This window comes from Giraffa tippelskirchi, chromosome 9 (assembly GCF_054371585.1).
Source record: "Giraffa tippelskirchi isolate mGirTip1 chromosome 9, T2T-mGirTip1v1.2.pri, whole genome shotgun sequence".
In the NCBI taxonomy this organism is placed as follows: Eukaryota; Metazoa; Chordata; class Mammalia; order Artiodactyla; family Giraffidae; genus Giraffa; species Giraffa tippelskirchi.
In genome coordinates, this window is record NC_137283.1 from 51,577,658 (window position 1) to 51,599,907 (window position 22,250).

Below are 22,250 nucleotides of genomic sequence, written 5' to 3' on the forward strand. Positions count from 1 at the left end.
GTTCCAGAAAAACATCTATTTCTGCTTTATTGACTATGCCAAAGCCTTTGACTGTGTGGATCACAACAAACTGTGGAAAATTCTTCAAGAGGTGGGACTACCAGACCACCTGACCTGCCTCTTGAGAAATCTGTATGCAGGTCAGGAAGCAACAGTTAGAATTGGACATGGAACAACAGACTGATTCCAAATAGGGAAAGGAGTATGTCAAGGCTGTATATTGTCACCCTGCTTATTTAGCTTACATGCAGAGTACATTATGAGAAAGGCTGGGCTGCATGAAGCACAAGCTAGAATCAAGATTGCTGGGAGAAATATCAATAACCTCAGATATGCAGATGACACCACCCTTATGGCAGAAAGTGAAGAGGAACTAAAGAGCCTCTTGATGAAAGTGAAAGAGGAAAGTGAAAAGATTGGCTTAAAGCTCAACATTCAGAATACTAAGATCATGGTATCTGGTCCCATCACTTCATGGGAAATAGATGGGGAAACAGTGACAGACTTTATTTTTGGGGGCTCCAAAATCACTGCAGATGGTGACTGCAGCCATGAAATTAAAAGACACTTACTCCTTGGAAGAAAAGTTATGACCAACCTAGACAGCATATTATAAAATAGAGACATTACTTTTCCAACAAAGGTCCGTCTAGTCAAGGCTATGATTTTTCCTGTAGTCATGTATGGATGTGAGAGTTGGACTATAAAGAAAGCTGAGCGCTGAAGAATTGATGCTTTTAAACTGTGATGTTGGAAAAGACTCTTGTGAGTCCCTTGGACTGCAAGGAGATCCAACCAGTCCATCCTAAAGGAAATCAGACCTGAATATTCATTGGAGGGACTGATGTTGAAGCTGAAACTCCCAATACTTTGGCAACCTGATGCAAACAACTGACTCATTTGAAAAGACACTGATGCTGGGAAAGACTGAAGGCAGGAGGAGAAGGGGACGACAGAGGATGAGACGGTTGGATGGCATCACCGACTCAATGGACATGACTTTGAGTAAACTCCGGGAGTTGCTGATGGACAGGGAGGCCTGGTGTGCTGCAGTCCATGGGGTCACAAAGAGTCAGACATGACTGAGCGACTGAACTGAACTGAGGAAGTAAGAGAGCCTGGCTTTCTCCAGGCAGCAAGGCACCTCGGTTAAGTAAGCAAGGAAAAGATTTCGAGCTGCTCAGGTTCAGGAGGAGACATTTTTGTTGCATATACAACAAAAGTATCTTTCAGATCTTTTTTTGTTGACTCAAGTGTATTTTAGAGAAGAAATTGAAAAGGTGGAAAAAAGCAGGTAGAAGGGGACCATTTACAAGGGGCCCTGGGGACATGGGAAGTAGAAAATGGAGTGGAATTTTGAGGGGAGGAGATCTGCAGCCATGAATGAGTGTGGAGTGGGGGCGGTAAGGCTCCTTATTCTACTGGAAAAGGTAGCGGGAGCCAGCTGCCACGTGACTTCTAAAGGGAACATTCACTGGGATCCTGCATCTGTGCTTTAAAGGTGCATAGAGGATCCTGCCGTGAAACCGGGCTGAAGGACCCAGCAGTGCTCCTGAAACCTTGACATCCCTACAGAGCCCCTGGGGGTCTCGCTGAAAGGTAGGTTGTGACTCAGGAGGCCTGGAGAGGGGCCCGGGAGTCTGCATTCCTCACAGGCTCCCCAGTGGTGCCCCTTCTGGGCCAGTGACCACATTCTGAATACGGACAGGCACAAGAAATCCAGTGTAACTTGAAATGTTGAGCTTGTGAAACGAAGCCTGTGTGTTTTCTGGCAGAGTGACATTCGCAGTGCTTCTCCTGTTATGAAATGAGAGAACAGGCACAAAACAGCGCAGCAGGACACAGGGAAACCCCTTAGGGGGTCACTAATTGAGACTGTCGGTGTACTCTGACCCTGGAAAATATTTTCACAGGGCTCTGTCTGTTCTTCTCCACCAGATTATGCCTTCTAGTGGGTCCTGATTGCTTGTTCCTGGCAAAAAATATTTGAAGTGAAGAAGTAAATGTAGCCAACACCAACACAAAGCCCAGAAGGGCTCTCGCAGCTCTCGGGCCGGTGTTTTCATAGCGCTCGGCTGGATCTTCCTAAGGCAGGTGATCAGCTGAGTGGTCGTGGGGAGAAACTGTGGTGTTTTCCAGATAAGCTTGTTTCTTCATCTGTTCCCTCTGACCTGAAAAAAGCCTCTTTGTTCCGTGCAGGCCTTTCTAAAGAATGCCCACTTAGTGCTCTTTACACACATGAGTTCCTTCAGACAGCAGAAGGATCATTGTACAGAAAAGCCTTTCAGGTTATTCAGTTGAAACGGTTGTCCTTTGGAAGTGAGCCTGTGGACAAAAGGACACAGCATATTGAATGTGTTATTTTCTTTAACCTTACTCTGAGTCTCACAAAGCCCTGAGTTTTGACCAGTAATTAATAGTAAAGTTGTTGTTCAGTTGCTCCATCATGTCTGACTCTGTGCCACCCCATGGACTGCAGCACCAGGCTTTCCTGTCCTTCACTGTCTCCTGGAGCTTGCTCAGGCTCACGTGCATTGAATCAATGGTGCCATCCAACCATCTCATCCTCTGTCATCCCCTTCCCCTCCTGCCTTCAACCTTTCCCAGCATCAGGGTCTTTAGTAATCGAATAGTAAAGTATACAAATTCAGACATTTATATTATGACTTCCCTATCATTTTAGATTAAGTCTTTGCATTCAAGCCTTAGACGTCTCATTCTCTTTTATCTTAAACTGCCATTGAAGTCATCTGTGTCCCATTAGTTTTTTTCCTGCCTCACAGCAGAAACAACACTGGAAACACAATCACAGACTGCAGCTGCCGCCCCAGGCCCAGCTTTGTGCGGTCACCGGACTTCAGTTCTAGCCAGCAGTTCTTCAGCATCCTAGGGACTCTCTGCTTCACTGACATATGCCAGATAGTCTCACTTTAGTGGAGAACTTCAATTCAGTTCAGATGCTCAGTCATGTCCGACTCTGCGACACCAGGGACTGCAGCACACCAGGCTTCCCTGTCCGTCACCAACTCCTGGAGCTTGCTCAAACTCATGTCCACTGAGTCGGTGATGCCGTCCAACCATCTCATCCTTTGTTGCCCGTTTCTCCTCCTGCCTTCAGTCTTTCCCAGCATCAGGGCTTTTACCAGTGAGTCAGTTCTTCACATCAGGTGGCCAAAGTATTGGAGCTTCAGCATCAGTCCTTCCAATGAATATTCAGTACTGATTTCCTTTAGGATGGACTGGTTGGAACTCCTTGCAGTCCAAGGGACTCTCAGGAGTCTTCTCTAACACCACAGTTCAAAAGCATCAATTCTTCGGCTCTCAGCTTTCTTTATAGTCCAATTCTCACGTCCATACATGACTACTGGAAAAACCATAGCTTTGACTAGATAGACCTTTGTTGGCAAAGTAATGTCTCTGCTTTTTAATAATGCTGTCTAGGTTGGTCTTAGCTTTTCTTCCAAGGAGCAAGTGTCTTTTAATTTCATGGCTGCAGTCACCATCTGCAGTGATTCTGGAGCCCAAGAAAATAAAGTCTGTCACTGTTGCCATTGTTTCCCCATCTGTTTGCCATGAAGTGATGGGACCAGATGCCATAATCTTGGTTTCTTGAATGTTGAGTTTTAATACAGCTTTTTTCACTCTCCTCTTTCACTTTCATCAAGAAGCTCTTTAGTTCCTCTTTACTTTCTGCCATAAGGGTGGTGTCATCTGCATATCTGAGGTTATTGATATTTCTCCCAGCCATCTTGATTCCAGCTTGCGCTTCATCCAGTCCAGCATTTTGCATGATGTACTCTGCATGTAAGTTAAATAAGCAGAGTGAGAATATACAGCCTTGATGTACAGATTTCTCAGGAGGCAGGTAAGGTGGTCTGGTATTCCCATCTTTTGAAGAATTTTCCACAGTTTATTGTGATTCACACAGTCAAAGGCTTTGGCATAGTCAGTAAAGCAGAAGTAGTTGTTTTTCTGGAATTCTCTTGTTTTTTCTATGATCCAGCGGATGTTGGCAATTTTATTTCTGGTTCCTCTGCCTTTTCTAAATCTACCTTGAACACCTGGTACTGTCTCCCATTTTGCAAATGTAAAATGTAAACGCAGGTTATGCACTCATTTTTTTTCCAAAGTCTGTCAATAACAAATATAATTAAATGCCTAAATGTATTTACAGTGCTATAATATATATTATACATGCCATATAAAAACTAAATTAAACACATTCTCTGCAAGTTATAGGGGAAAAAAAGTTGTTAAATAACCCCAACGAAACAGTCGGGCAAATCCTGAATGTTGAACATTCTGCAATTTAAACAATCAGTTTGATCTCTTCAGAAAGTCAATGTCATGAAATTTATAAGTTGGGAAAACTGTCCTGAAATCAACTCTGTTCTTACCAACTGCAAGCAATCTGTGACCCTGATCAGATCCTGGAGAGCTATGAAAATCATTTGGGACGAGCTCCCTGAAATGTTCGCTTGGCATGCCGTCAGAGCGTCTGGAGTTACTCCCCTCTGTAGAACATTTGAATTTTTGTGCTGTGCTGTGCTCAGTCACTCAGTCGTGTCCGACGCTGCGACCCCATGGGCTGTAGCCCACCAGGCTCCTCTCTCCATGGGATTCTCCAGGAAAGAATACTGGAGCGGGTTAGCACTTCCTTCTCCAGGGGATCTTCCTGAACGAGGGATTGTGTCTTCTGGGTCCTGCATTGGCAGGCAGATTCTTTACCGCTGTACCTACTCTTCTAAGTTACATGCTATTATACTTTTTCAGACCTAAGTTCTATTTTCTAGTTTTTCAAAATCCCCCAAATTAAACAGTCCTCTGCAGCGAGCCCTTTGTCATGGATTAAGGGCTCACCATGATGTTCTAGAGTTTCATCATGAGCCATCCTGATATATATTTCATTCATTTTTTTTTTTAATCCTACATAAGATTGACTGGACTAATGAATCCATAGTGGAAGTATGGGTCTGTCTCAGTTTCTTTTCTCATTCTAGAATTCTAAATAGGCATATACTACTTTATTGCCCTGTGTATCTTATCTGCGTATCTTCTCATATATTTTCTACCTGTTTCTGTACAATCTTCCAGAAAATTTCTGACAATCCTTGAGTTCATCAAATCTCTCTTCAGCTGTGTCTAATCCACTTTTAAACGCATTCATTGGGTTTCTGATTTCAGTTATTTTTCATTTCTGAAAGTTCCATTTGGCTCTTATTTTAATCTATGTCATTTTTCGTTCCTTGTTCTTTTTATTTCCTGCTTTATCAGTGATGAGAGAGGAGTATGGAAATCTCCCTCATGAGAGCAGACATGTCCGTTTCTCCTTGTTGTTCAGTCATTCGCTCATGTCTGACTCTCTGCGACCTCATGGCCTGCAGCACCAGGCTTCCCTGTCCTTCTCTCTTTCCTGGAGTTTGCTCAAACTCATGTCCATTGAGTCGGTAATGACATTCAACCACCTTGTCTTCTTTCTACCCCTTCTCCTCCTGCCTGCAGTCTTTGCCAGCATCAGGGTCTTTTCCGATGAGTCAACTCTTCTCATCACGTGGCCAAAGTATTGGAGCTTCAGCTTCAGCATCAGTCCTTCCCATGAATATTCAAGGTTGATTTCCTTTGCTTCCCAGTTTTTGAAGCTATATCTTTCTGGCAATAGATGTTATTTCTATCATTAATAATATCCTTTTTTTAAAGTCTATTTTGTCTGATATAATATAGCTCCCCTTAGCTTTCTTTTAGGTAATGTTTCCCCGCTGTTTTCTTTTCATCATTTTACTGTAAATCTTTCTGTGATCTTCTATTTGATTTTTCTCTTGTATATGGCATGTAAATGTATGTGTGAATTTTGAAATTCTGGTCTTATAAGTCTCTGTCACCATACACATTACTGATGACATCAAAGACATGTCCCCACCAATTAATCCAACAAGCCTACAGTAACTGTAATACTAGACAGTAATTTATTATTGAATATTTCCCAGATCATGTGAATCTGAAATTCATTCTGATCCATTTCCTTTGTATTTCCAAGAATTTATGTAAGCACTAACTTCATTGCAGCATGCGTACTCTTAGTTGGAGGATGTAGAATTTTGTTCCCTGACCAGGGATCGAACCCTGGGCACTCTGCATTGGGAACCACAGAGTCATAGTCACTGGACCACCAGGGAAGTCCTTCCTGGTTGAATTTAAAAGGATTCCCACCACCCTGTTTTTTTTAGTCTCAGGAATTGCAGAGGGTCAGAAAAGATCGGTTGAGAGTCCTGGTAGAACACATATCTCAAAGGCACAGGGAAAAAAGAAACAGGTTCCTCTTAGAAGACCAGCTTCTTATAATTGCAAATGCAAAAACCCATTGTGGAATATCAAAAGAGCCCCATCTTGGCCATTTTCATGGCGGTATACTTTGGTTGTCTAATAGCCAGTTCAGTTTAAACAAATCACAGTAATAAACAGTAATATTTAGTAATACATGTCATTCACTCACCTTCACACTTCCAGACAAACTTACCTGTTCTGAATCAGGCTCAAGACCACATTTAAACTGTCAGTTTCTAAGAGTGTCTCGACCACATTTTCAAGTAACCAAGGACTCTCTAATGGTCAAAACTAGGACTCCTTAACAATAGTCAAAACCAGGGAGAGAAGATTTGAACGTATGTGTCAAGACACTCATGTACACACACAAGATAAAAGCCAAACCAATTCCAAAAGGCTGATGTTGATAGAGTAGGATAAAAGCAATGTCATCCCAGTTTCCTTCCCTTTCACAAAGCAGTTCTAATGGAAAGATGATGTTACACTCTAAAGAGCCATTGAGGGGTCGTTGTTCTCCGGATCCCAAGGAGTACTGAGGCTAAGCAGTATTACAATAAAATACCATTTTTTTCTTGTATGGGAACATAACTGAAGATCTCCCAGTTTTGCAAAATATACCCTAGGAAACTCCAAAATGGAATAGAGTTATGGTTTCCCATTATTCTTTCACACAGCTGGTATTAGTAGAAACAGGCAGATCAGTATCCAGTGCCTCTCCAAGAGTCACAGTTCCCTAGCACAGGAGTGGAAAATTTCCCAGATGGGGGTGCAGACAAGCCTTGGTCTAACAGGGATGAGGGGTGAGGCTGCAAGGTGGAAGACTTCCTTTGGATTGGTTGGGTGAGGTAACTGGTTAGTGTTTCAGGAACCTTAATTATCAGCCTTCTGATTCCAGTCTGAAGTCTGTGTGCTTGGAGTCAGCAGATAGTCACCATCCTCAACCTGGGCGGGGGTCTTAGTTTCTGCCTAAAAACTCAGAAATATGCATCACACTGTTAAGTGCGTACCCTGAGGGGAGCTAGGACTGTGTTTTATCACTGAATTAATTGGTTTTCCTGCTGAACCATTTGCTTTTCCTTCTTTCTGTGTTCCCTCACTTTCCTAATTAGTAACGGCTTGAGTCTGCTTTTTGGAATTCAGGGAAGGCCTAGTACTAAAACCTTTTTCTACAAACAAGAAGCAGGGGACATGGAGGAACTTCCATACCCAGGAAGGCCTCTCAGGACCCTGCGCAGTTTCACTGTCTCCTCAGCATCACACACACATACAGAGGCCTGTGCACACATCCATGCACACACACATACACATTTATATACATGTGTACATGCACACACAGGCATGTATGCAGACACATACAGGCACATACATGTGCACAGCTGCACAGATATACACACACAAGCATATATGCATCCACACATGCACACATGCAGGTACATGCAAATACATGCACATGAATATGTGCACACACTCAGCCCTGGGGCAGGGGCTCCCCCAGACTCTTTGGAAGACCCTCTTCTTCACCACCTGGGTTGGACCAGTGACCCCAGCAGCTTCAGCATTTCTTCTGCAGAGCCACCTCCTGGTGGCTGCCACACGCCTGTGTGCACTGTGTGTGTGTGTGTATGCCCCACGGGAGAATGAGCAGGTGCCTCAGACAACAAGGGAGGGAGGACCATCAGTCGTGCAGAGGTTTTACCTCAAGTCCCCAAGCCGGCTCCAGGCACACAGTAGCAGGTGGGCAAGAAAGACTTGAATGTCTGCAGAAACCTTCTGCAACACGGGCAGCTCAGGGTCTTGGATGGAATTTATACTGAAGTGCTCAGATCCTGCAGCAGGCTTCTCATGTACCCACAACCTCACTGAGACTCAGCCGTGCCCCTGGCACTAGGGAAAAAAGGATGACTATAAGACATGATTCCAGCCACAGCCCAGAGGGGACACATATGTATCCTGCAGTTTTCCTGCCAAGGCAGCACAGAAAGTGTTAGAAACCAGATATGCACCCAGTCTTGAGGGCAGGGGAGAAGAGGGATAGATTCTGCCTGGGGAGAGAGCTGCTGGCGCTTCTGGAAAAGGGTAATATTCCATCTGGGGCGAGAAAATGGACCGGCTTTTCCTGGGTCAGGAAAGGAGAGCATGTTCCTGGTTGAGGGAACTGCCCTGAAGTATAAAACTGCACAGCTGTTTCCAGGAGGTGAAAAGTCTAGCCTCTCCTGGAACCTAGGTGAGCAAGGGTCAAATTCCTCAGGGCCCAATTAAAGAGAAAAAAATTCCCAGAGCCTCACAGACCAGGCTGAGGAGTTTGGACTTTTATCTTGTGGGGAACCAAGAGCCACTGATGGGATTAAGTAACAGCGGGATCACCAGAGTGAGCACAGTACTGAAAGCTGTGGGGCTGTAACTTGTGGGGTAAGAATCTGGAATCCTGGCACGGGGCTGTGAGCCACATCCACACAGCTGAGTCAGGGCCATCCCCCCCGGCTCCACCCTTTTCCAGGAATCAGATAAGGCACACAGGCTGGCTTATCCTTTGGGGAGTGTGTCCTGCGTGACACACTGGAGGCCCCGTGAGACCAGACGGGCTGGTCCATGGGAAGGCTTCTTCCACGCTGCCCGTCGAGGCCCCCCAGGGGCACTCAGGGTGGGGCTTAGCTGAGCCGGAAACCCTGCTGTCCTTGGGCCCTGGCCCCTGAGAGCTGAACTGCCCCCCTCGCCCCTGCCACACAGAAGTTGCTTCCCCAGCCCGGGTCCTTATACAGTGCTGGGCCAGGGCCTACGGGCTGGTGAGCACTGCCAGGTACATATTCAGGAATTGTGTGTGGGAGCTGATTGTACGGTGGACGTTCAGTTTAATGGTGAGCTACTGCACTTCTCTCCAGACTCCTTGTTGGGTGACACCATGTTGGTAGCTTGGAATCAGCCATCGTGGAGATATCTACACCATAGAAATTGGTTAACCGATGTTATCAGCGCTTCTCCTGCAGAGAGCTGGTTGTTAAACACCCGCCCACCTGCTGCCACTAATGCCCACCGCTGCTTTGCTGGCCCCCCATGGAAGCATACCCCCCTTCCCAGGCCTGTTCTGTCCTCTCCTAGCGGCCACAGCAGCGTAGTGGGTCTTGTCGGGTTACAGTTTTGTCAGATGGGGTTCAGGAAGGTGTGAGGACCTTACCAGGACTCCTGAGGATTTACTTAATCCTGTTAGGGGGGCTGTCTCCATGCCCACAGCCCCACCAAGGGCCTCACACCATGAACAGGCTCCCACGATGTCTGGCGGTGTGACTGGATAGAGGTGCTGGCTTGATCCCTGGGGTAGGGAATTGAAGAGGGGCCTGGCCTATGTCAAACCAACAAATGCCAAGCAGGCTCCTGTTTCAGGTCATAGGCTGGGCATCTCCCTAATGTGTCATGTTCCTGAGCCACCGGATAGCCAGCTTCCCTCTGGGAAAACTCATTTATGAGAATAAAAACGTGCCAAGTAGATGGCTGGAGACAGCAACATGCCTTCTTTACCATTCAACAGCATTAAAATGCCACCCAGTCTATGCGTCGGAGAAGGCGATGGCACCCCACTCCAGTACTCTTGCCTGGAAACTCCCATGGACGAAGCCTGGTAGGCTGCAGTCCATGGCGTCGCAAAGAGTCGGACACGACTGAGTGACTTCACTTTCACTTTTCACTTTCATGCATTGGAGAAGAAAATGGCAACCCACTCCAGTGCTCTTGCCTGGAGAATCCCAGGGACGGGGGAGCCTGGTGGGCTGCTGTCCATGGGGTAGCACAGAGGTGGAAATGGCTGAAGCGACTTAGCAGCAGCAGCAGCAATCTATGCGTCATTGAGGCTTATTTTGCTACAGATTTTAATTATCTCATCATGACCCTGGAGTTGAGAGATTTATAAAAATTTAAAAAAGGTAAACCAAAGAGGAACACTGAAATTAACCATTGGTAGATTAGGACTTTATTAAAATTAAGTGTCTATTCATCAGAAGACACCGGTAGAATAAAAAGGCAACTCACTGACTGAGAGAAGAAATCTGTAATATACAAAACTGACAAAGGGCTCATGTCTAGAATACATAAAGAACCATACCCACAAGCCATTTAAAAGTTGGCGGAAGACTTAGGCCCTCCAGGAAAGGATATGCAAATAACCCCATCAGCCTATGGCAAGGTATGCAATGTGGAGCTTAAAAACCACAGTGAAGATCACCGCGCACCCACAAGGTTGAGTAGACCTTTGGAAACAGCAGCAAGTGTCAGAGGCACGGCCACTGTGTAAACTGGTGCAACCTCTCTGCAAACAGTTTGGCAGCATCTGCTAAAGGTGTACATATGCCTGCCTTATGGCCCTGAGTTCCCAGCAATGAGTGGATTCACGCACCCAAGGACTCATACTAGATGTCATTAACACTTTATTCATCACAGCCACAAACATCCATCAGCCGTGATGGACCTACATTCACACCTCAGAATACTAGGCGGCACGGATAAAGGACATTGTCCACTGCACACTAGAATGTGAGTAAATCCCACTGAGGAAGCCAGGAAGCAAAGAGCACATATTACAAAAGTTCAATTTTGTAAAGGTCAAAGCAGCTGAAACTGACCCATGGGATAGAAAGCAGGGGGGTGGGTTCCTCGGGTGAGGAGGGCGAGGGGTTAAAAAAAAAAACAACAAAAAACTGCTATCTAGAATATGAAGTCTAAAAGTCTAAATCGTCTCCCTGTTGCATTGAGAATTTGTTCTGCCTTGATTTTTGGAGGTAGGAAGGTTGAGGACAGGCAATAGGTCTAAGGAGCCCCTATGTTCTGCCACCATCCAGGGGCAAGTCTAACCAGAGACTGGGGCGCAATGGTGATTTCCTTTTGGCATCACATAAGATTTCCACTGGCAACTCTGCTTTTCGTCTCTTTAATTTTACTTATCAAGTATTTTCTTAACTGTTTCTATATACCAAGTAGACTGTTCAAAGTATGTAATTATTATTAGGTGTGTTACCCATTCATTTGTTCAGCCTATAATAATGGCTTCTTTATTGAGCACTTAATATGTGCCAGATAGTAAGCTAAATTGTTAATTCTCACATGAACCCATGGAAACGGGAATATATTTGTTCCCACTATAGATAAGGAAACAGAGGCTCAGAGATGTTAAATGCCTTGTTCAAGGTCACACAGCCAAGTCAGTGGCTTTAAATCAGACCTGAGATTCAAAGCCAGATTGTGCATTATTCCAAAGCACCCAACTTAGTCATTGCTAGGGACTTCCTTAAACCAAATCACCTTGAGAGACTGATAGAAACAGGAGGCTTCTTAGGTCCCGACCCAAGGCTAGTGAATCGGAATCTCTGGCCCCAAGAGTAGAATATCCCACAGCGGTTATTGGAAACCTGGTCTGGCCCCATCTCTCCCTGCCGAGCCATACTCCTGGCCCTGCACGCAGTAGGCACACACAACCTGCCTGTAGATGGAAGCAGATGGCTGCGTGGGTCACTCCTGGTCCGCTGGGGACGTGGGGGAGCCCCTCACTTTCTTCTGGTCTCTGAACAAATGTAAGCCCCCTCCTCTGGGAAGCCCTCCTTGACCACCTCAGCCTACCCCCGTAACTGCTAACCCCTTTTGCTTCGCCTTAGTTGCCTTCCTTGTGTCTCTCTGTCTTAAATATGGAGTAAGATAAACCATATGGAGTTATCCTTTTTAGGGGTAAAAACTGGTTGAAAATGGGCTCTTTCGTCCAGCCCACTGAAGCAATTCCCTTTACCAGAGTGTCAACCCCAGGAGGGCTGGGGGATATTTGTGTAGTTCACAGCCCCATCCCCAGACAAAGTGTGGCACACAGGTGGCCACACTAAATGACCCCTCCCCGGAGCTCGCGGCCGACACACCAGCCCCCACGTGAAACCGGAGGGGCCGGGGCGCCTCCCTGTACGGCGCAATCTCGGGCGCCTTCCCGGCCGCGACGGCGCGGGGTGGGGCTCGCCGTCACCCATTTACTAGCCTCGCCCCTCCGACGGGCGCGCGGTTAATGAGATTAGCAATTAAAAAGCGGGCGAGCGGCCGCGGCAGAGGCGTGGGGCCATCCCCTGGCCGAGCCGGGCGGGACGGCGCTCCTGGCGGCCGCGCACCCACCGCGCCGCGCGCCGAGCCCCGGGGCCATGGAGAAAACGCGGCCGCTGTGGGCCACCCCCCTGCAGTTCGTGTTCGCCTGCATCTCGTACGCCGTGGGCCTGGGCAACGTGTGGCGCTTCCCCTACCTATGCCAGATGTACGGCGGAGGTGAGTGCCGGCGCCCGGGCTGCGCCTACTCCGCAAGACCGGCACGCGCCGCTTCCGTGCCGAGGGGCCCGGGGCGCGCTGGGCTTGGTCCCGATTGCGAGCCAGGAAACTGAGGCTCAGTGAGCGAAGCGATTTGCCCAGAATCACGGAGCCCGGAATTGGACCTAGGACATCTCAGTCCACAGCTGGAGTCCTTTTCCAGAGCGCCCTCCGGAGCCCTCCGGGGCGGCCAAGCACCCCCAGCACACCCCTGTCACCCCGGTCTGTCAGGCTGCTGCGCTACGAGCAGTAGGAGTCGTCAGGGACACTCTTTTCCTCCCTCCGGAGGAAAAGTGGCGATGATCTGACTGCTAGTGTGTAAACCTTACGTTTACGTGTAGAAAGTGAGCAGGAAATTGTGTTGTTCAACAGAAACTCGTTATACAACTTTCAGATCCGAAGCATATTCCTGGCAGCCTGACTTGAAACTCAGGATAAAATGATCTTGAGCTAGTTTTTGTTTTGTTTTGTTTTTTTTAATTTTTTAATCACAAGGTTGATTTGGGTTTGGAACCACAGTAGGCAGGAAGGCTGATCACTCAATTTCACTTTAGTTTGTTTGTTTTTTGCAAAATTTTCCTCACATCGCAGGGCATCCCAGTGCTTTCAGTAGACAGCAGCACACCTACACGGCATTGCCCTACCTGCAGGGAGCTGGAAACACCTTCTAGGACCTGCCACGGAACCTCGGAGATGGCCAAGTGCATTTTGGGGAGGCAGGGTGGCGATAGGGATTGAAGTTTCCGCATTAAAAAAGTTTTTGAGTTATTCCATTTCTAGAATTTTACCTAAGTAAAATGCTTCTGAGAGAAGGCAGACACCAGAAGGGCCTCCATCTTTAAAGAAGAGCAAAACATTGGAAACTTCCTAAGCCCTCGATTAAAGGGGATTGCTTCCATAAATTGTGGAACACGAGTGCCATGCATGGTGCTCTTGGAAGCCATTAAGATGGTGTTTTCAAAAAACGTATTTGAGTATTTTTTCATGTCATACATTAAACGGAGGGAAGTCAGATTCGAATCTGTATAAAATGGGTGCTCTTAATTATGTTTGAAACTATGCAGAGAAAAGGGAATGAGCAAAAACATACCCAAGAGAATAAAACAATAGATGTCTCTGGGTGGTTTTTGCCGACCTTGTAGTGTGTGTGTGTGGTGTCTTCTATAATTAGCATGAGCCATTTTTTTCACAATAAAGGACAATGAAAGATGTTAGATCAAAGGATTTACGAGATTTAAGCCATTTGAGAAGACTAAGACAAAAACACTGCTCCGTCACTCTCACTTCCAACTCCCAGCTCAGAAAAAAAGAAAAAAACTTGACAAAGGTTTGTACAGGTTTTTTAAACTAGTGCATTCTTAATCCTCTGACTCTTTTAAATTTGAAAGGCATGTGTAAGATATATCATAATTATGTGAAGCACATGGGTTCTCATATGCTCCAACAGCTTGATAACTGACTTTTGAAAGAACTGTCAGGATGAGATTTCCACATCATTCTGTGTTCAGCACACCTACCCATGGTAGCTTTATCCTGGCTCCACGTTTCCCAAACATCGGGCCAGGTGAGCCGCACTGCCGCATATCTATCTAACCCCTTGTGTCTAACAACACCATAACCTGAGTAGTCTGCGGGTAGACACCAGTAGGGAGGGGTGGTTCTGAGGTAGAATATAGTTGACCCTGGAACGACATGGGGGTGAAGAGCACCCATCCTTCGTGCCGTGGAAAATCCCCATATAACTTACAGCTGACTCTCTGTATCCATATTTCCTCCAGATCCACAGTTCAGCCAAATGGGGATTATACAGTGTTATTGGATTTACTATGGAAAAAAGTGTGCGTATAAGTGGGTTCATGCTGTTAAATCAGGCTTTTTTTAAGGGTCAACGGTATATATAAGTTGCTGGGGAGATGGTAAGACCTTCAAGACTCAGGAAAAGAAGGAAGAAATCTTGTACCTGGTACAGAGTACTTAAGCTGACAGGTGGAAAGGTAGATGGGTGGATGATGGTTGACCAGAGAATGGATACTGGAGAGAGGATGGATTGGGGGGTGGAGTGAGTGGATGGATGAATGGATGGATCTAGGGTGGACAGATGCAGGTTAGGTGGGTAGCATCCTCTCAGTCATGTGTCTGCAGATCAAGGACCAAAGAGTTTATCCTGTCTCACTGAGCATTTGACCACCTGACACCTGCCCCTGTTCTCACCTCATCTTCCAGCACCCCCTCCAATGAGTCTGAACAACTCTTCGTTTACTGAACACTCACTCTGCCTGCACACTTTGCTCAAGCTACTCGTCCACCTGGACGTTAGCCTGGGGCACTCCCAGCATCTGGTCCGAAGGACTACACTTTGTTCTAGAGTTTCTGTCGCCCGCTACCCCGTCTCTGTGAAGTGGTGGGGTCAAAGGAGGCACCCAGTGAATGTCTGTTGAATGAAGAAGCCAGGTCTGTTAGGAAAAGCTGCAGAGTTTGTGAGGTGGGGGGGCTGGGGGTTTTCCCAAGCCTCTCACTGCCCAGTGATGTCACCTACAGTAAGTGATGTATGTTTACACTCCCATTCTGTATCTGATGGGGAACCAACCACATCATGAAAAGCTCTAGTAGGGTGTCTAGCTTCCCTCCGCACAGAGCCCTGGCTTCCACCACCCCTACCCCCCACCCTCCAGCCAACAAAGAGCTTGTTTATAAACCGCAGAGCCAGGCTATGCCAAAACACTCCCCAGAATAAAAAGGATTAGGGTCCCGCTCCTCTCCTGGTTTTCTCCCTGGTCTGCGGGCCAGGTGGCACGAGGAATGTTAATTCTGAAGATTACATGCCAGGTGCTTACAGCACCCCGGCACTAGAACAAAGGGAAGGCAGCCGAAGGAACTGCTCAGAGCCTGTGCTCGGCGAGGTCAGCAGGCCTTGGCGGCCATGCCAAAGTCTAAGGCCGTGGTGTTCAGGAATAAATCAGGATACAAACATGTTGCATCCTAACATGTGGAAAATGAGTGCACCCATGGTTGACTTTTATATAAATTTTCTCTTCCTTGATGGCTCAGCGGGTAAAGAATCTGCCTGCAGTACAGGAGACACAGGAGACATGGGTTCAATCCCTGGATGGGGAAAATCTCCTGGAGGAGGGCATGGCAGTCCACTCCAGTATTCTTGCCTGGATAATCCCATGGACAGAGGAGCCTGGCAGGCTACAGTCCGAGGGTCACAAAGAGTCGGACACGACTGAGCACATGCTCAAATCATGGAGAAAACATGAAGGAATAGCAAGTTATGTGGCTAATGGAAAGGTGGATTATTTTTTCCCCTAAATTTTCTCTATATGATATTTAACCCTTAAAGTGGGGCAGTTAGGGGACACCTGACTCGGCAATAGGGTGATGGGACTTTTCCTCGAAGTCCCTCCTGCTCCTCCCTGGAACTTAGATCCTTGCATCTCAGATTTGCCCACAGAAGCTTCTTGATAAACTAGTGGCCCCACCCCTGGAGATTCTGATATGGAGACCTGGGGGGAGGGCAAACTGCATTTCTGACAAGCTCCTAAGTGATACTGATGGATGCTGCTGGTCCGTGGACCACACTCTAGAGGAATCCCACCCCACCAGGCCACTAGTTGCTGGGAGCCAGGCAGTGGGGTTCCATTCATGTAGTGCTGGCTTTGGAAGGAGGAGCAGGACTTAATTTATAGTGTTTATAAACAATGGCCGCGTTCAAACGGCAAGTGTGGTGTCCAGTGTGGTGTGGGGTTTGAGGAGCCATGCAGCTCTTGACAGCTGGTGTGAGTGGGCCCCGGCAAGCCTGGATTCACAGCCCTGCGGGGATCACCCAGCCTGGGATGGAGCCACACCGCGTCAGTCCACGGATGGACAGGTGGACACAGTCTACAGATGGACAGGTGGACAGCACGACCACTGCTCCCTTGTACTGTGTGTGTGTGTGTGTGTGTGCGTGTGTGTGTGTGTGTGTGCGCGCGCTCAGTCTCTGGCCCTTGGTGTTTCTGCAGTGCTCCTGGATGGAACAGAAACCTGAGTTTCAGAGGCTGTAAAGTGTCAACCACAATTTGGCAAGTAAGCTTGAAATGCTGGGTCCCAGGCGTCAGGAAACGTGGCCGGGCGCTCCCTTGAGAGAACACGTCTGTGGCTTATCCTGGAGTTTCTGGGTTCAGTCCTGGTAACAACCAAGCTCTTGGGCTCCTAACACGTGCTGGGCACCTGGAGGGTGGACATGGGACTGCACAGAGATGCCAGCAGAGTTAGCTTGGGGTTAGGCTGGGCCCACAAGAGGGGAGAACCTTTGTATTCTAGCACAAGTTAATCACTAAAGGGATGTTGCCTTAAGCTTGAATTATACATAATGAGCCATCTCTGGGAACCCTGGCTCCCAGGGTAAGGAGCATCAAGCTAAAATATCTTTGTTTAGGTCACAGGAAGGGCTGTCCAGGTGGCTCATTGGTGAAAAAATCTGCCTGCCAATGCAGGACACCCAGGAGCTGCACATTCAATCCCTGGGTCAGGAGGATCCCCTGGAGGAGGAAATGGCAACCCACTCCAGTTGTCCTGCCTGGAGCATCCCCTGGACAGAGGAGCCTGGCGGGCTATGATCCTTGGGGTAGCAAAGAGTCGGACACGACCTAGTGACTGAGCTCTCACAGCTCGGAAACATCCTGATCAGGCCCACAAGTAAACGGCTGCATTGCTCTTCCCCCCAACCAGACTGACCGGAAACAGGAAATGCTCGGCTTTACTCCCTCCCCTTTACTATAAAAGAGCCTGAATTCTTACTCTGGGCTTTGGGTCCGCCATCTTTCCCAGTAAAGTCGCTATTCCTTGACCCCGCGACTCATGTTTCCGTTAATTGGCCCGTCAGGCAGTCAGCAGTACAGACTTGGAGTAAGTAACAGCTTTTGCGTTGGGGAATATTTGAGTGAGGCCCTAGCAGCCCTCAGAACCGCTTATCCTGTGCACTTGGGCTTCAAAATTCTCCAAAGCGGCACTGGCTTCTCCAGTGCTTGGCATTTGGAGCTAGGAATTGATATTTGGGATCCGATGGGCTCCATATAGTAGGGTAAATTGCTCTGGTGTGTACACCCGGAAACTTTGTTTCCTTTGGGTGTGGGGCTTTTTCTTCAAAATGAGGCAAGTTGTTATGTATTTGAGTGGGCTACCCTGTTGGAGAGAGGAAAGAATTGTTGGACTTTTACCTGGTTCGTTTGCTTCTTTGTTTTCTGTTCTGTAATTTTTGGCTGCACTGTAGCTTCATTGCTGTGCTTGGGCTTTAGTTGTGAGTGTGGGCTCTAGGGCACGTGGGCTCAGTTGCCCCGGATCTTCCTGGACCAGAGATGGAACCCATGGCCCCTTCACTGGCAGGCAGGTTCTTAACCCCGGGACTACCTGCTTCCTCGGATGTTAGCATTTGTATATTTTGTCTTGAATTTTGGCCTTTAAAAATGGGAAAATTTTCAACTATCCATAAAGAAAGCCCTTGGAGGCATGTTTTGGATGAGTGATCTGATTACAGCTGTGAGTGGAAGGTGATGCTATTTTACCGTCACCCTGAGGGGCCACAGTACCTGTTAGGATCTCCTCCACGAGGGGTTCAGGCGGGGTTGCCTTGGGACCCTGTGCACCAGGTACTGCCACCCTGGCTGTGTTAATGACGTCGCTTGTGGTCTCCTGTGTTGTTGGCATATGGAAAACCCCGAGAGCAAACTGGAGGGTTTATTTAGGATTTTCTGATTGTCTTTGGGGTTTTTTGTTTCATTTGGTTTGGTCCTGTTCCTCCATTTACAGCCAAATCAATTTGATGATATTTAAAACACTTAATGATGTCACATGGAGGAGAGTAATAGAAAAGAAAAAAACAAAAACCTTCTCTTACCCCAGGGATAAGAGAAAGGTTACACTTGGTTCCTAAAATCACCAAGTGCCCCAGCCCAGAATTCAGCCTGGTTGTTTGATACCAAGGCAAAGGCACCCTTTTGTAGTTAGAAATAATCCATTGCTATTTATGGTCTTAGGGTGGCTGTTCTGTGAAGGAATTTTTGGGGGGGAAATGGTGAAATTCTCTACATGCAAGCGTTTGTGCTATTACATCAGAGAAAATAAGAAAAAGAAGGTAACGAGAGTGAGGACAGGTTACTCCAAACCTCAGCTCCTCCAGCCCAGGACGGCCCCTCCTTCAAGGGATCAATCCGAAAACCTCGTGTTAGTGCTGGGGCACCAGGACCCGGTCTGGTATCACCATCTAAGACCCGACAGGGCACCAGTTGGGGCCAGAAGCCATTCCTGGGACAGGGCAACTTGCCTTACCCCATCATCTCGTGGGGGCCTCAATGCCAACCACCTGCTGGCTCGGTTTCTCGGACTTGTTTATTTGGAAAGATCGTGACCCCCTTACAAGGAGGCTCTCCCACACCTGAACCCACTTGGCAGTATCACAGCTGAACCAAATTGGGTCTCAATGAGGGAGGCCCGCCCTTATTAAAACGTTGCTTATCAGTACGTCCTAGCCGGGCTTTGAAAAGCGGACCCAAAGCAAAAGAATCTGAACAAAATTCAAGCAATTCAGCAAAAACCATATGAAGACCCTTCTACATTTTTGGAAAAGATTTATCAGGCCTACAGACATTATACTAATATAGATCTGAGGCCCCTGAAAATATAAGAATGGTAAATTGACCCTTTTTTTGGCGGGGGTTAGAGAATACCTCTTGCCTGGAGAATCCCAGGGACGGGGGAGCCTGGTAGGCTGAAGTCCATGGGGTCACGAAGAGTCAGACATGACTGAGCGGCTTCACTTTCCCTTTTCACTTTCCTGCATTGGAGAAGGAAATGGCAACCCACTCCAGTGTTCTTGCCTGGAGAATCCCAGGGACGGGGGAGCCTGGTGGGCTGCTGTCCATGGGGTCACACAGAGTCGGACACGACTGAAGCGACTTAGCAGCAGCAGAGAATACCTTACATCAGGAGAAAGCTGCAAAAATTAGTGCGTTTGGAATGAACCCTACTCCGTTGGTAGATGTTGCTTCCTAAAAGTGTTCAACAGGGAACAACAGTAGAAGAAAGGAAAAGCAAAATGAAATGCCACTTTTTTGGAAGTGGCACTGGATTCCGTCAAAGGTTAGTAACTCAAAGAGAGTTTAAAACCTTGGGCACTATACTAACCTCTCCATGAGTTTGCTTCCAACAGGTCTGCCTGTCCAATGAAGTAAATGGTCATTTCGTTGTAACTGGAGACGTGTCAACCTGTTTGTTTAATTTTGTCCAAGTAAAAAGTCACAGCTAACACAATTTTCCTCATGCTTCTGTTGGTGGCTGGGCAGTTCTCTACCGGTCTCATCAGGCCTGGCTCACATGGATACATTTGCTGGTGGATCAGCTGGGCTGGAAGGCCCCCCACGTGTTGGCAGTTGGTGTCGCTCGTGTTGGCTGGACCCCTTGGCTCTCCTCCGTGTGGCCCCTCATCCCCAGGTGGCCTGTGCGTGGTGGCCTCAGGGGCTGTGCTCCAAAAGGATGAGGCTGGAGCTGGAAGGCATCTTGAGGTCTGGGCTCTGCAACCATCATGGTGCCCCTTTCCCCACATTCTAGTGGACAAAGCCAGTCCCAGGGCCCACCCAGACACACAGGCGGAAATAGACTCTGCGTCTCTGCAGGAGCGGCCAAGAGCGCGCGTGTGGCGGGCTTTAGTCTCCCACACGTTTGCCCCATTAACATGCAGAGGAGCAGGCTCACCAGTCTCAGGCCTCTGTTAGCTTCTCTCTGATGCCAGGCTCTCATACAGAGCCTGGGTCAGAATTCCTATATAAAAGGAGCTTGAGGAACAGTCCAGTTGGAAGGGGGTTTGGTGAGTGGACTTGTTCTCAAACTGATGACAAAACAAAATTCTTTTATTGAGATTTTTTTGCATGCAGAAAAATTCACATTTTTTGGTGTACAGTTACATGAATTTTGACCAATGCAGGCAGTTGTGTTATCGGCAGTGCAATCATGCCCTGTGTAGTCAGCCCCTCCTCATTCTAGCCAACCCCTGAAGCCACAGCTCTTTTTCCCTATAGTTTTGCCTTTCTCAGAAGGTCATATGAATGGAATCACACAGTACGTCGCATCTTTTGAATCTGTATCTTTCACTTAGCATAATGCTTTTGAGATTCTCCCATGTTGCTGCTTGTTTTTTTTTTAATTGGCTGAGTACCATTTCATTATATAGATGTACCAGGGTTTATTTATCCATGCACTCACTGAAGGACAATTAGATTGTTTCTAGTTTATGACAGCTGTGAATACAGACACTGTAAACGTTGGTGTATAGGTTTTTGTGTGAATGTTAAGTTTTCATCTCTCTAGAGTAAATACCCAGGAGTAGGATTTCTGGGTCATACAGTAAATGTGTGCTTAACTTTAGAAGAAACTGCCAAGCTGCTTTCTAGAGTGGCTGAACCATGTCACATTCCCACTAGTGATGCATGGGAATTCGCAAATCCTCATCAGCACTTGGTATCATCAGCATTTCCTGTTGTAGGCATTCTGTTAGGCGTATGCTGTCATCTCATGGAGGTTCAGATAATGCATTCTCCTAATGAACACCATTTATATATTTTCTTCAGTGAAATGTCTGTTCATCTTTGTACATTTTTGAACGTGTTGTTTTCTCATTTCTGAGTTTTTATTAATATATATTCTGGATATAAGGAAACGTGGATGTCTTTGTCAGATGTGTTTCCCTGATGCTTTCTCCCAGTTCGTAGCTTGTCTATTTGTTTTCCAGACTTCTTTCATGAAGCACAGTTTTAAAATGAAGCCCAATATCTTATCAACATTTATCAATATTTCCTTTCACGAAAAAGCTTTTCTGTTGTTGTATCTAAGAAATCTAGGCCTAACCCAAGGTCAGAAAGACTTTCTCTTGTGTTTTCTTCTAGAAGTTTTATAGTTTTAAGTTGTGCCTTTGGTCAGTGATCCATTTCAAGGGCCTTTTTCTGGGTGGGGGGGTGAGCGGTGTATAAAATGTGAGATATGGGTTGAGGTTCACTTTTTCTGCATATAGATGTTCAATTGTTCCAGCATCATTTGTTGAGAAAGTGATTGTAGACCAGATCCGCTGGGATTGTGTGTCTGTTGGATGGTTGGGTGGTGGGAGGGGGTAGTAAAAACCGCTGAAGGGCAGGGCTGAAGAGCCCTCATATTCCCATCTGGGCACCAGGCCTTGAATTTCCAACCTTCCCACGGGCAGTGGACCATCAGGCAGGCCCTGTGAAAGAGAAAAACGTTCTGTGGACCTTGCCAGGCTTCCCGTGGTTACTGTTTAACGTCTTGGGTGAAATCAAGCTTTTCTTACAACCACTGAAGGCTGCTGCAGGCAGGCTGTACCTGCACAGCCTGTATTGATGGTGTCTTTTGGGCGGGAGACCCCACGGCCTCTCGGACTCCTTGCTGTTGAGAGGAGCCGAGTGAGATGCTGAAGCCGGGTGAGGGCCTGGCAGAGTCCAGGAATGAGGGGGCGGGGTTAGCCATCGCCCTGATGTGAGCAGGGAGTTTGGAGCTGGGTGTGCAGAGCCCTGCCGGTGTGGGGCCTGCTCTGGTGAGCACACGCTTGCACCTTTCTCTCCGAGGTG

The 22,250-nt window shown here is 47.3% G+C and overlaps 1 protein-coding gene across 5 annotated transcripts in view; it reads left to right on the plus strand.

Annotated features, from left to right (window-relative positions):
• The first annotated feature begins 12,351 nt into the window (after positions 1-12,351).
• SLC6A20 (solute carrier family 6 member 20) overlaps positions 12,352-22,250 on the plus strand; it is a 44,849-nt gene continuing 34,950 nt past the window's right edge. For 2 of the 5 annotated variants that reach the window (XM_081526018.1, XM_081526020.1), the window contains exon 1: positions 12,480-12,600. In XM_081526018.1, the coding sequence (XP_081382144.1) occupies positions 12,480-12,600 (121 nt within the window). Of the gene's footprint in view, positions 12,601-17,431; positions 17,530-19,464; positions 19,759-22,250 lie in introns of those variants that run through there. The other 3 variants (XM_081526017.1, XM_081526019.1, XM_081526021.1) reach the window with 3 other exon arrangements.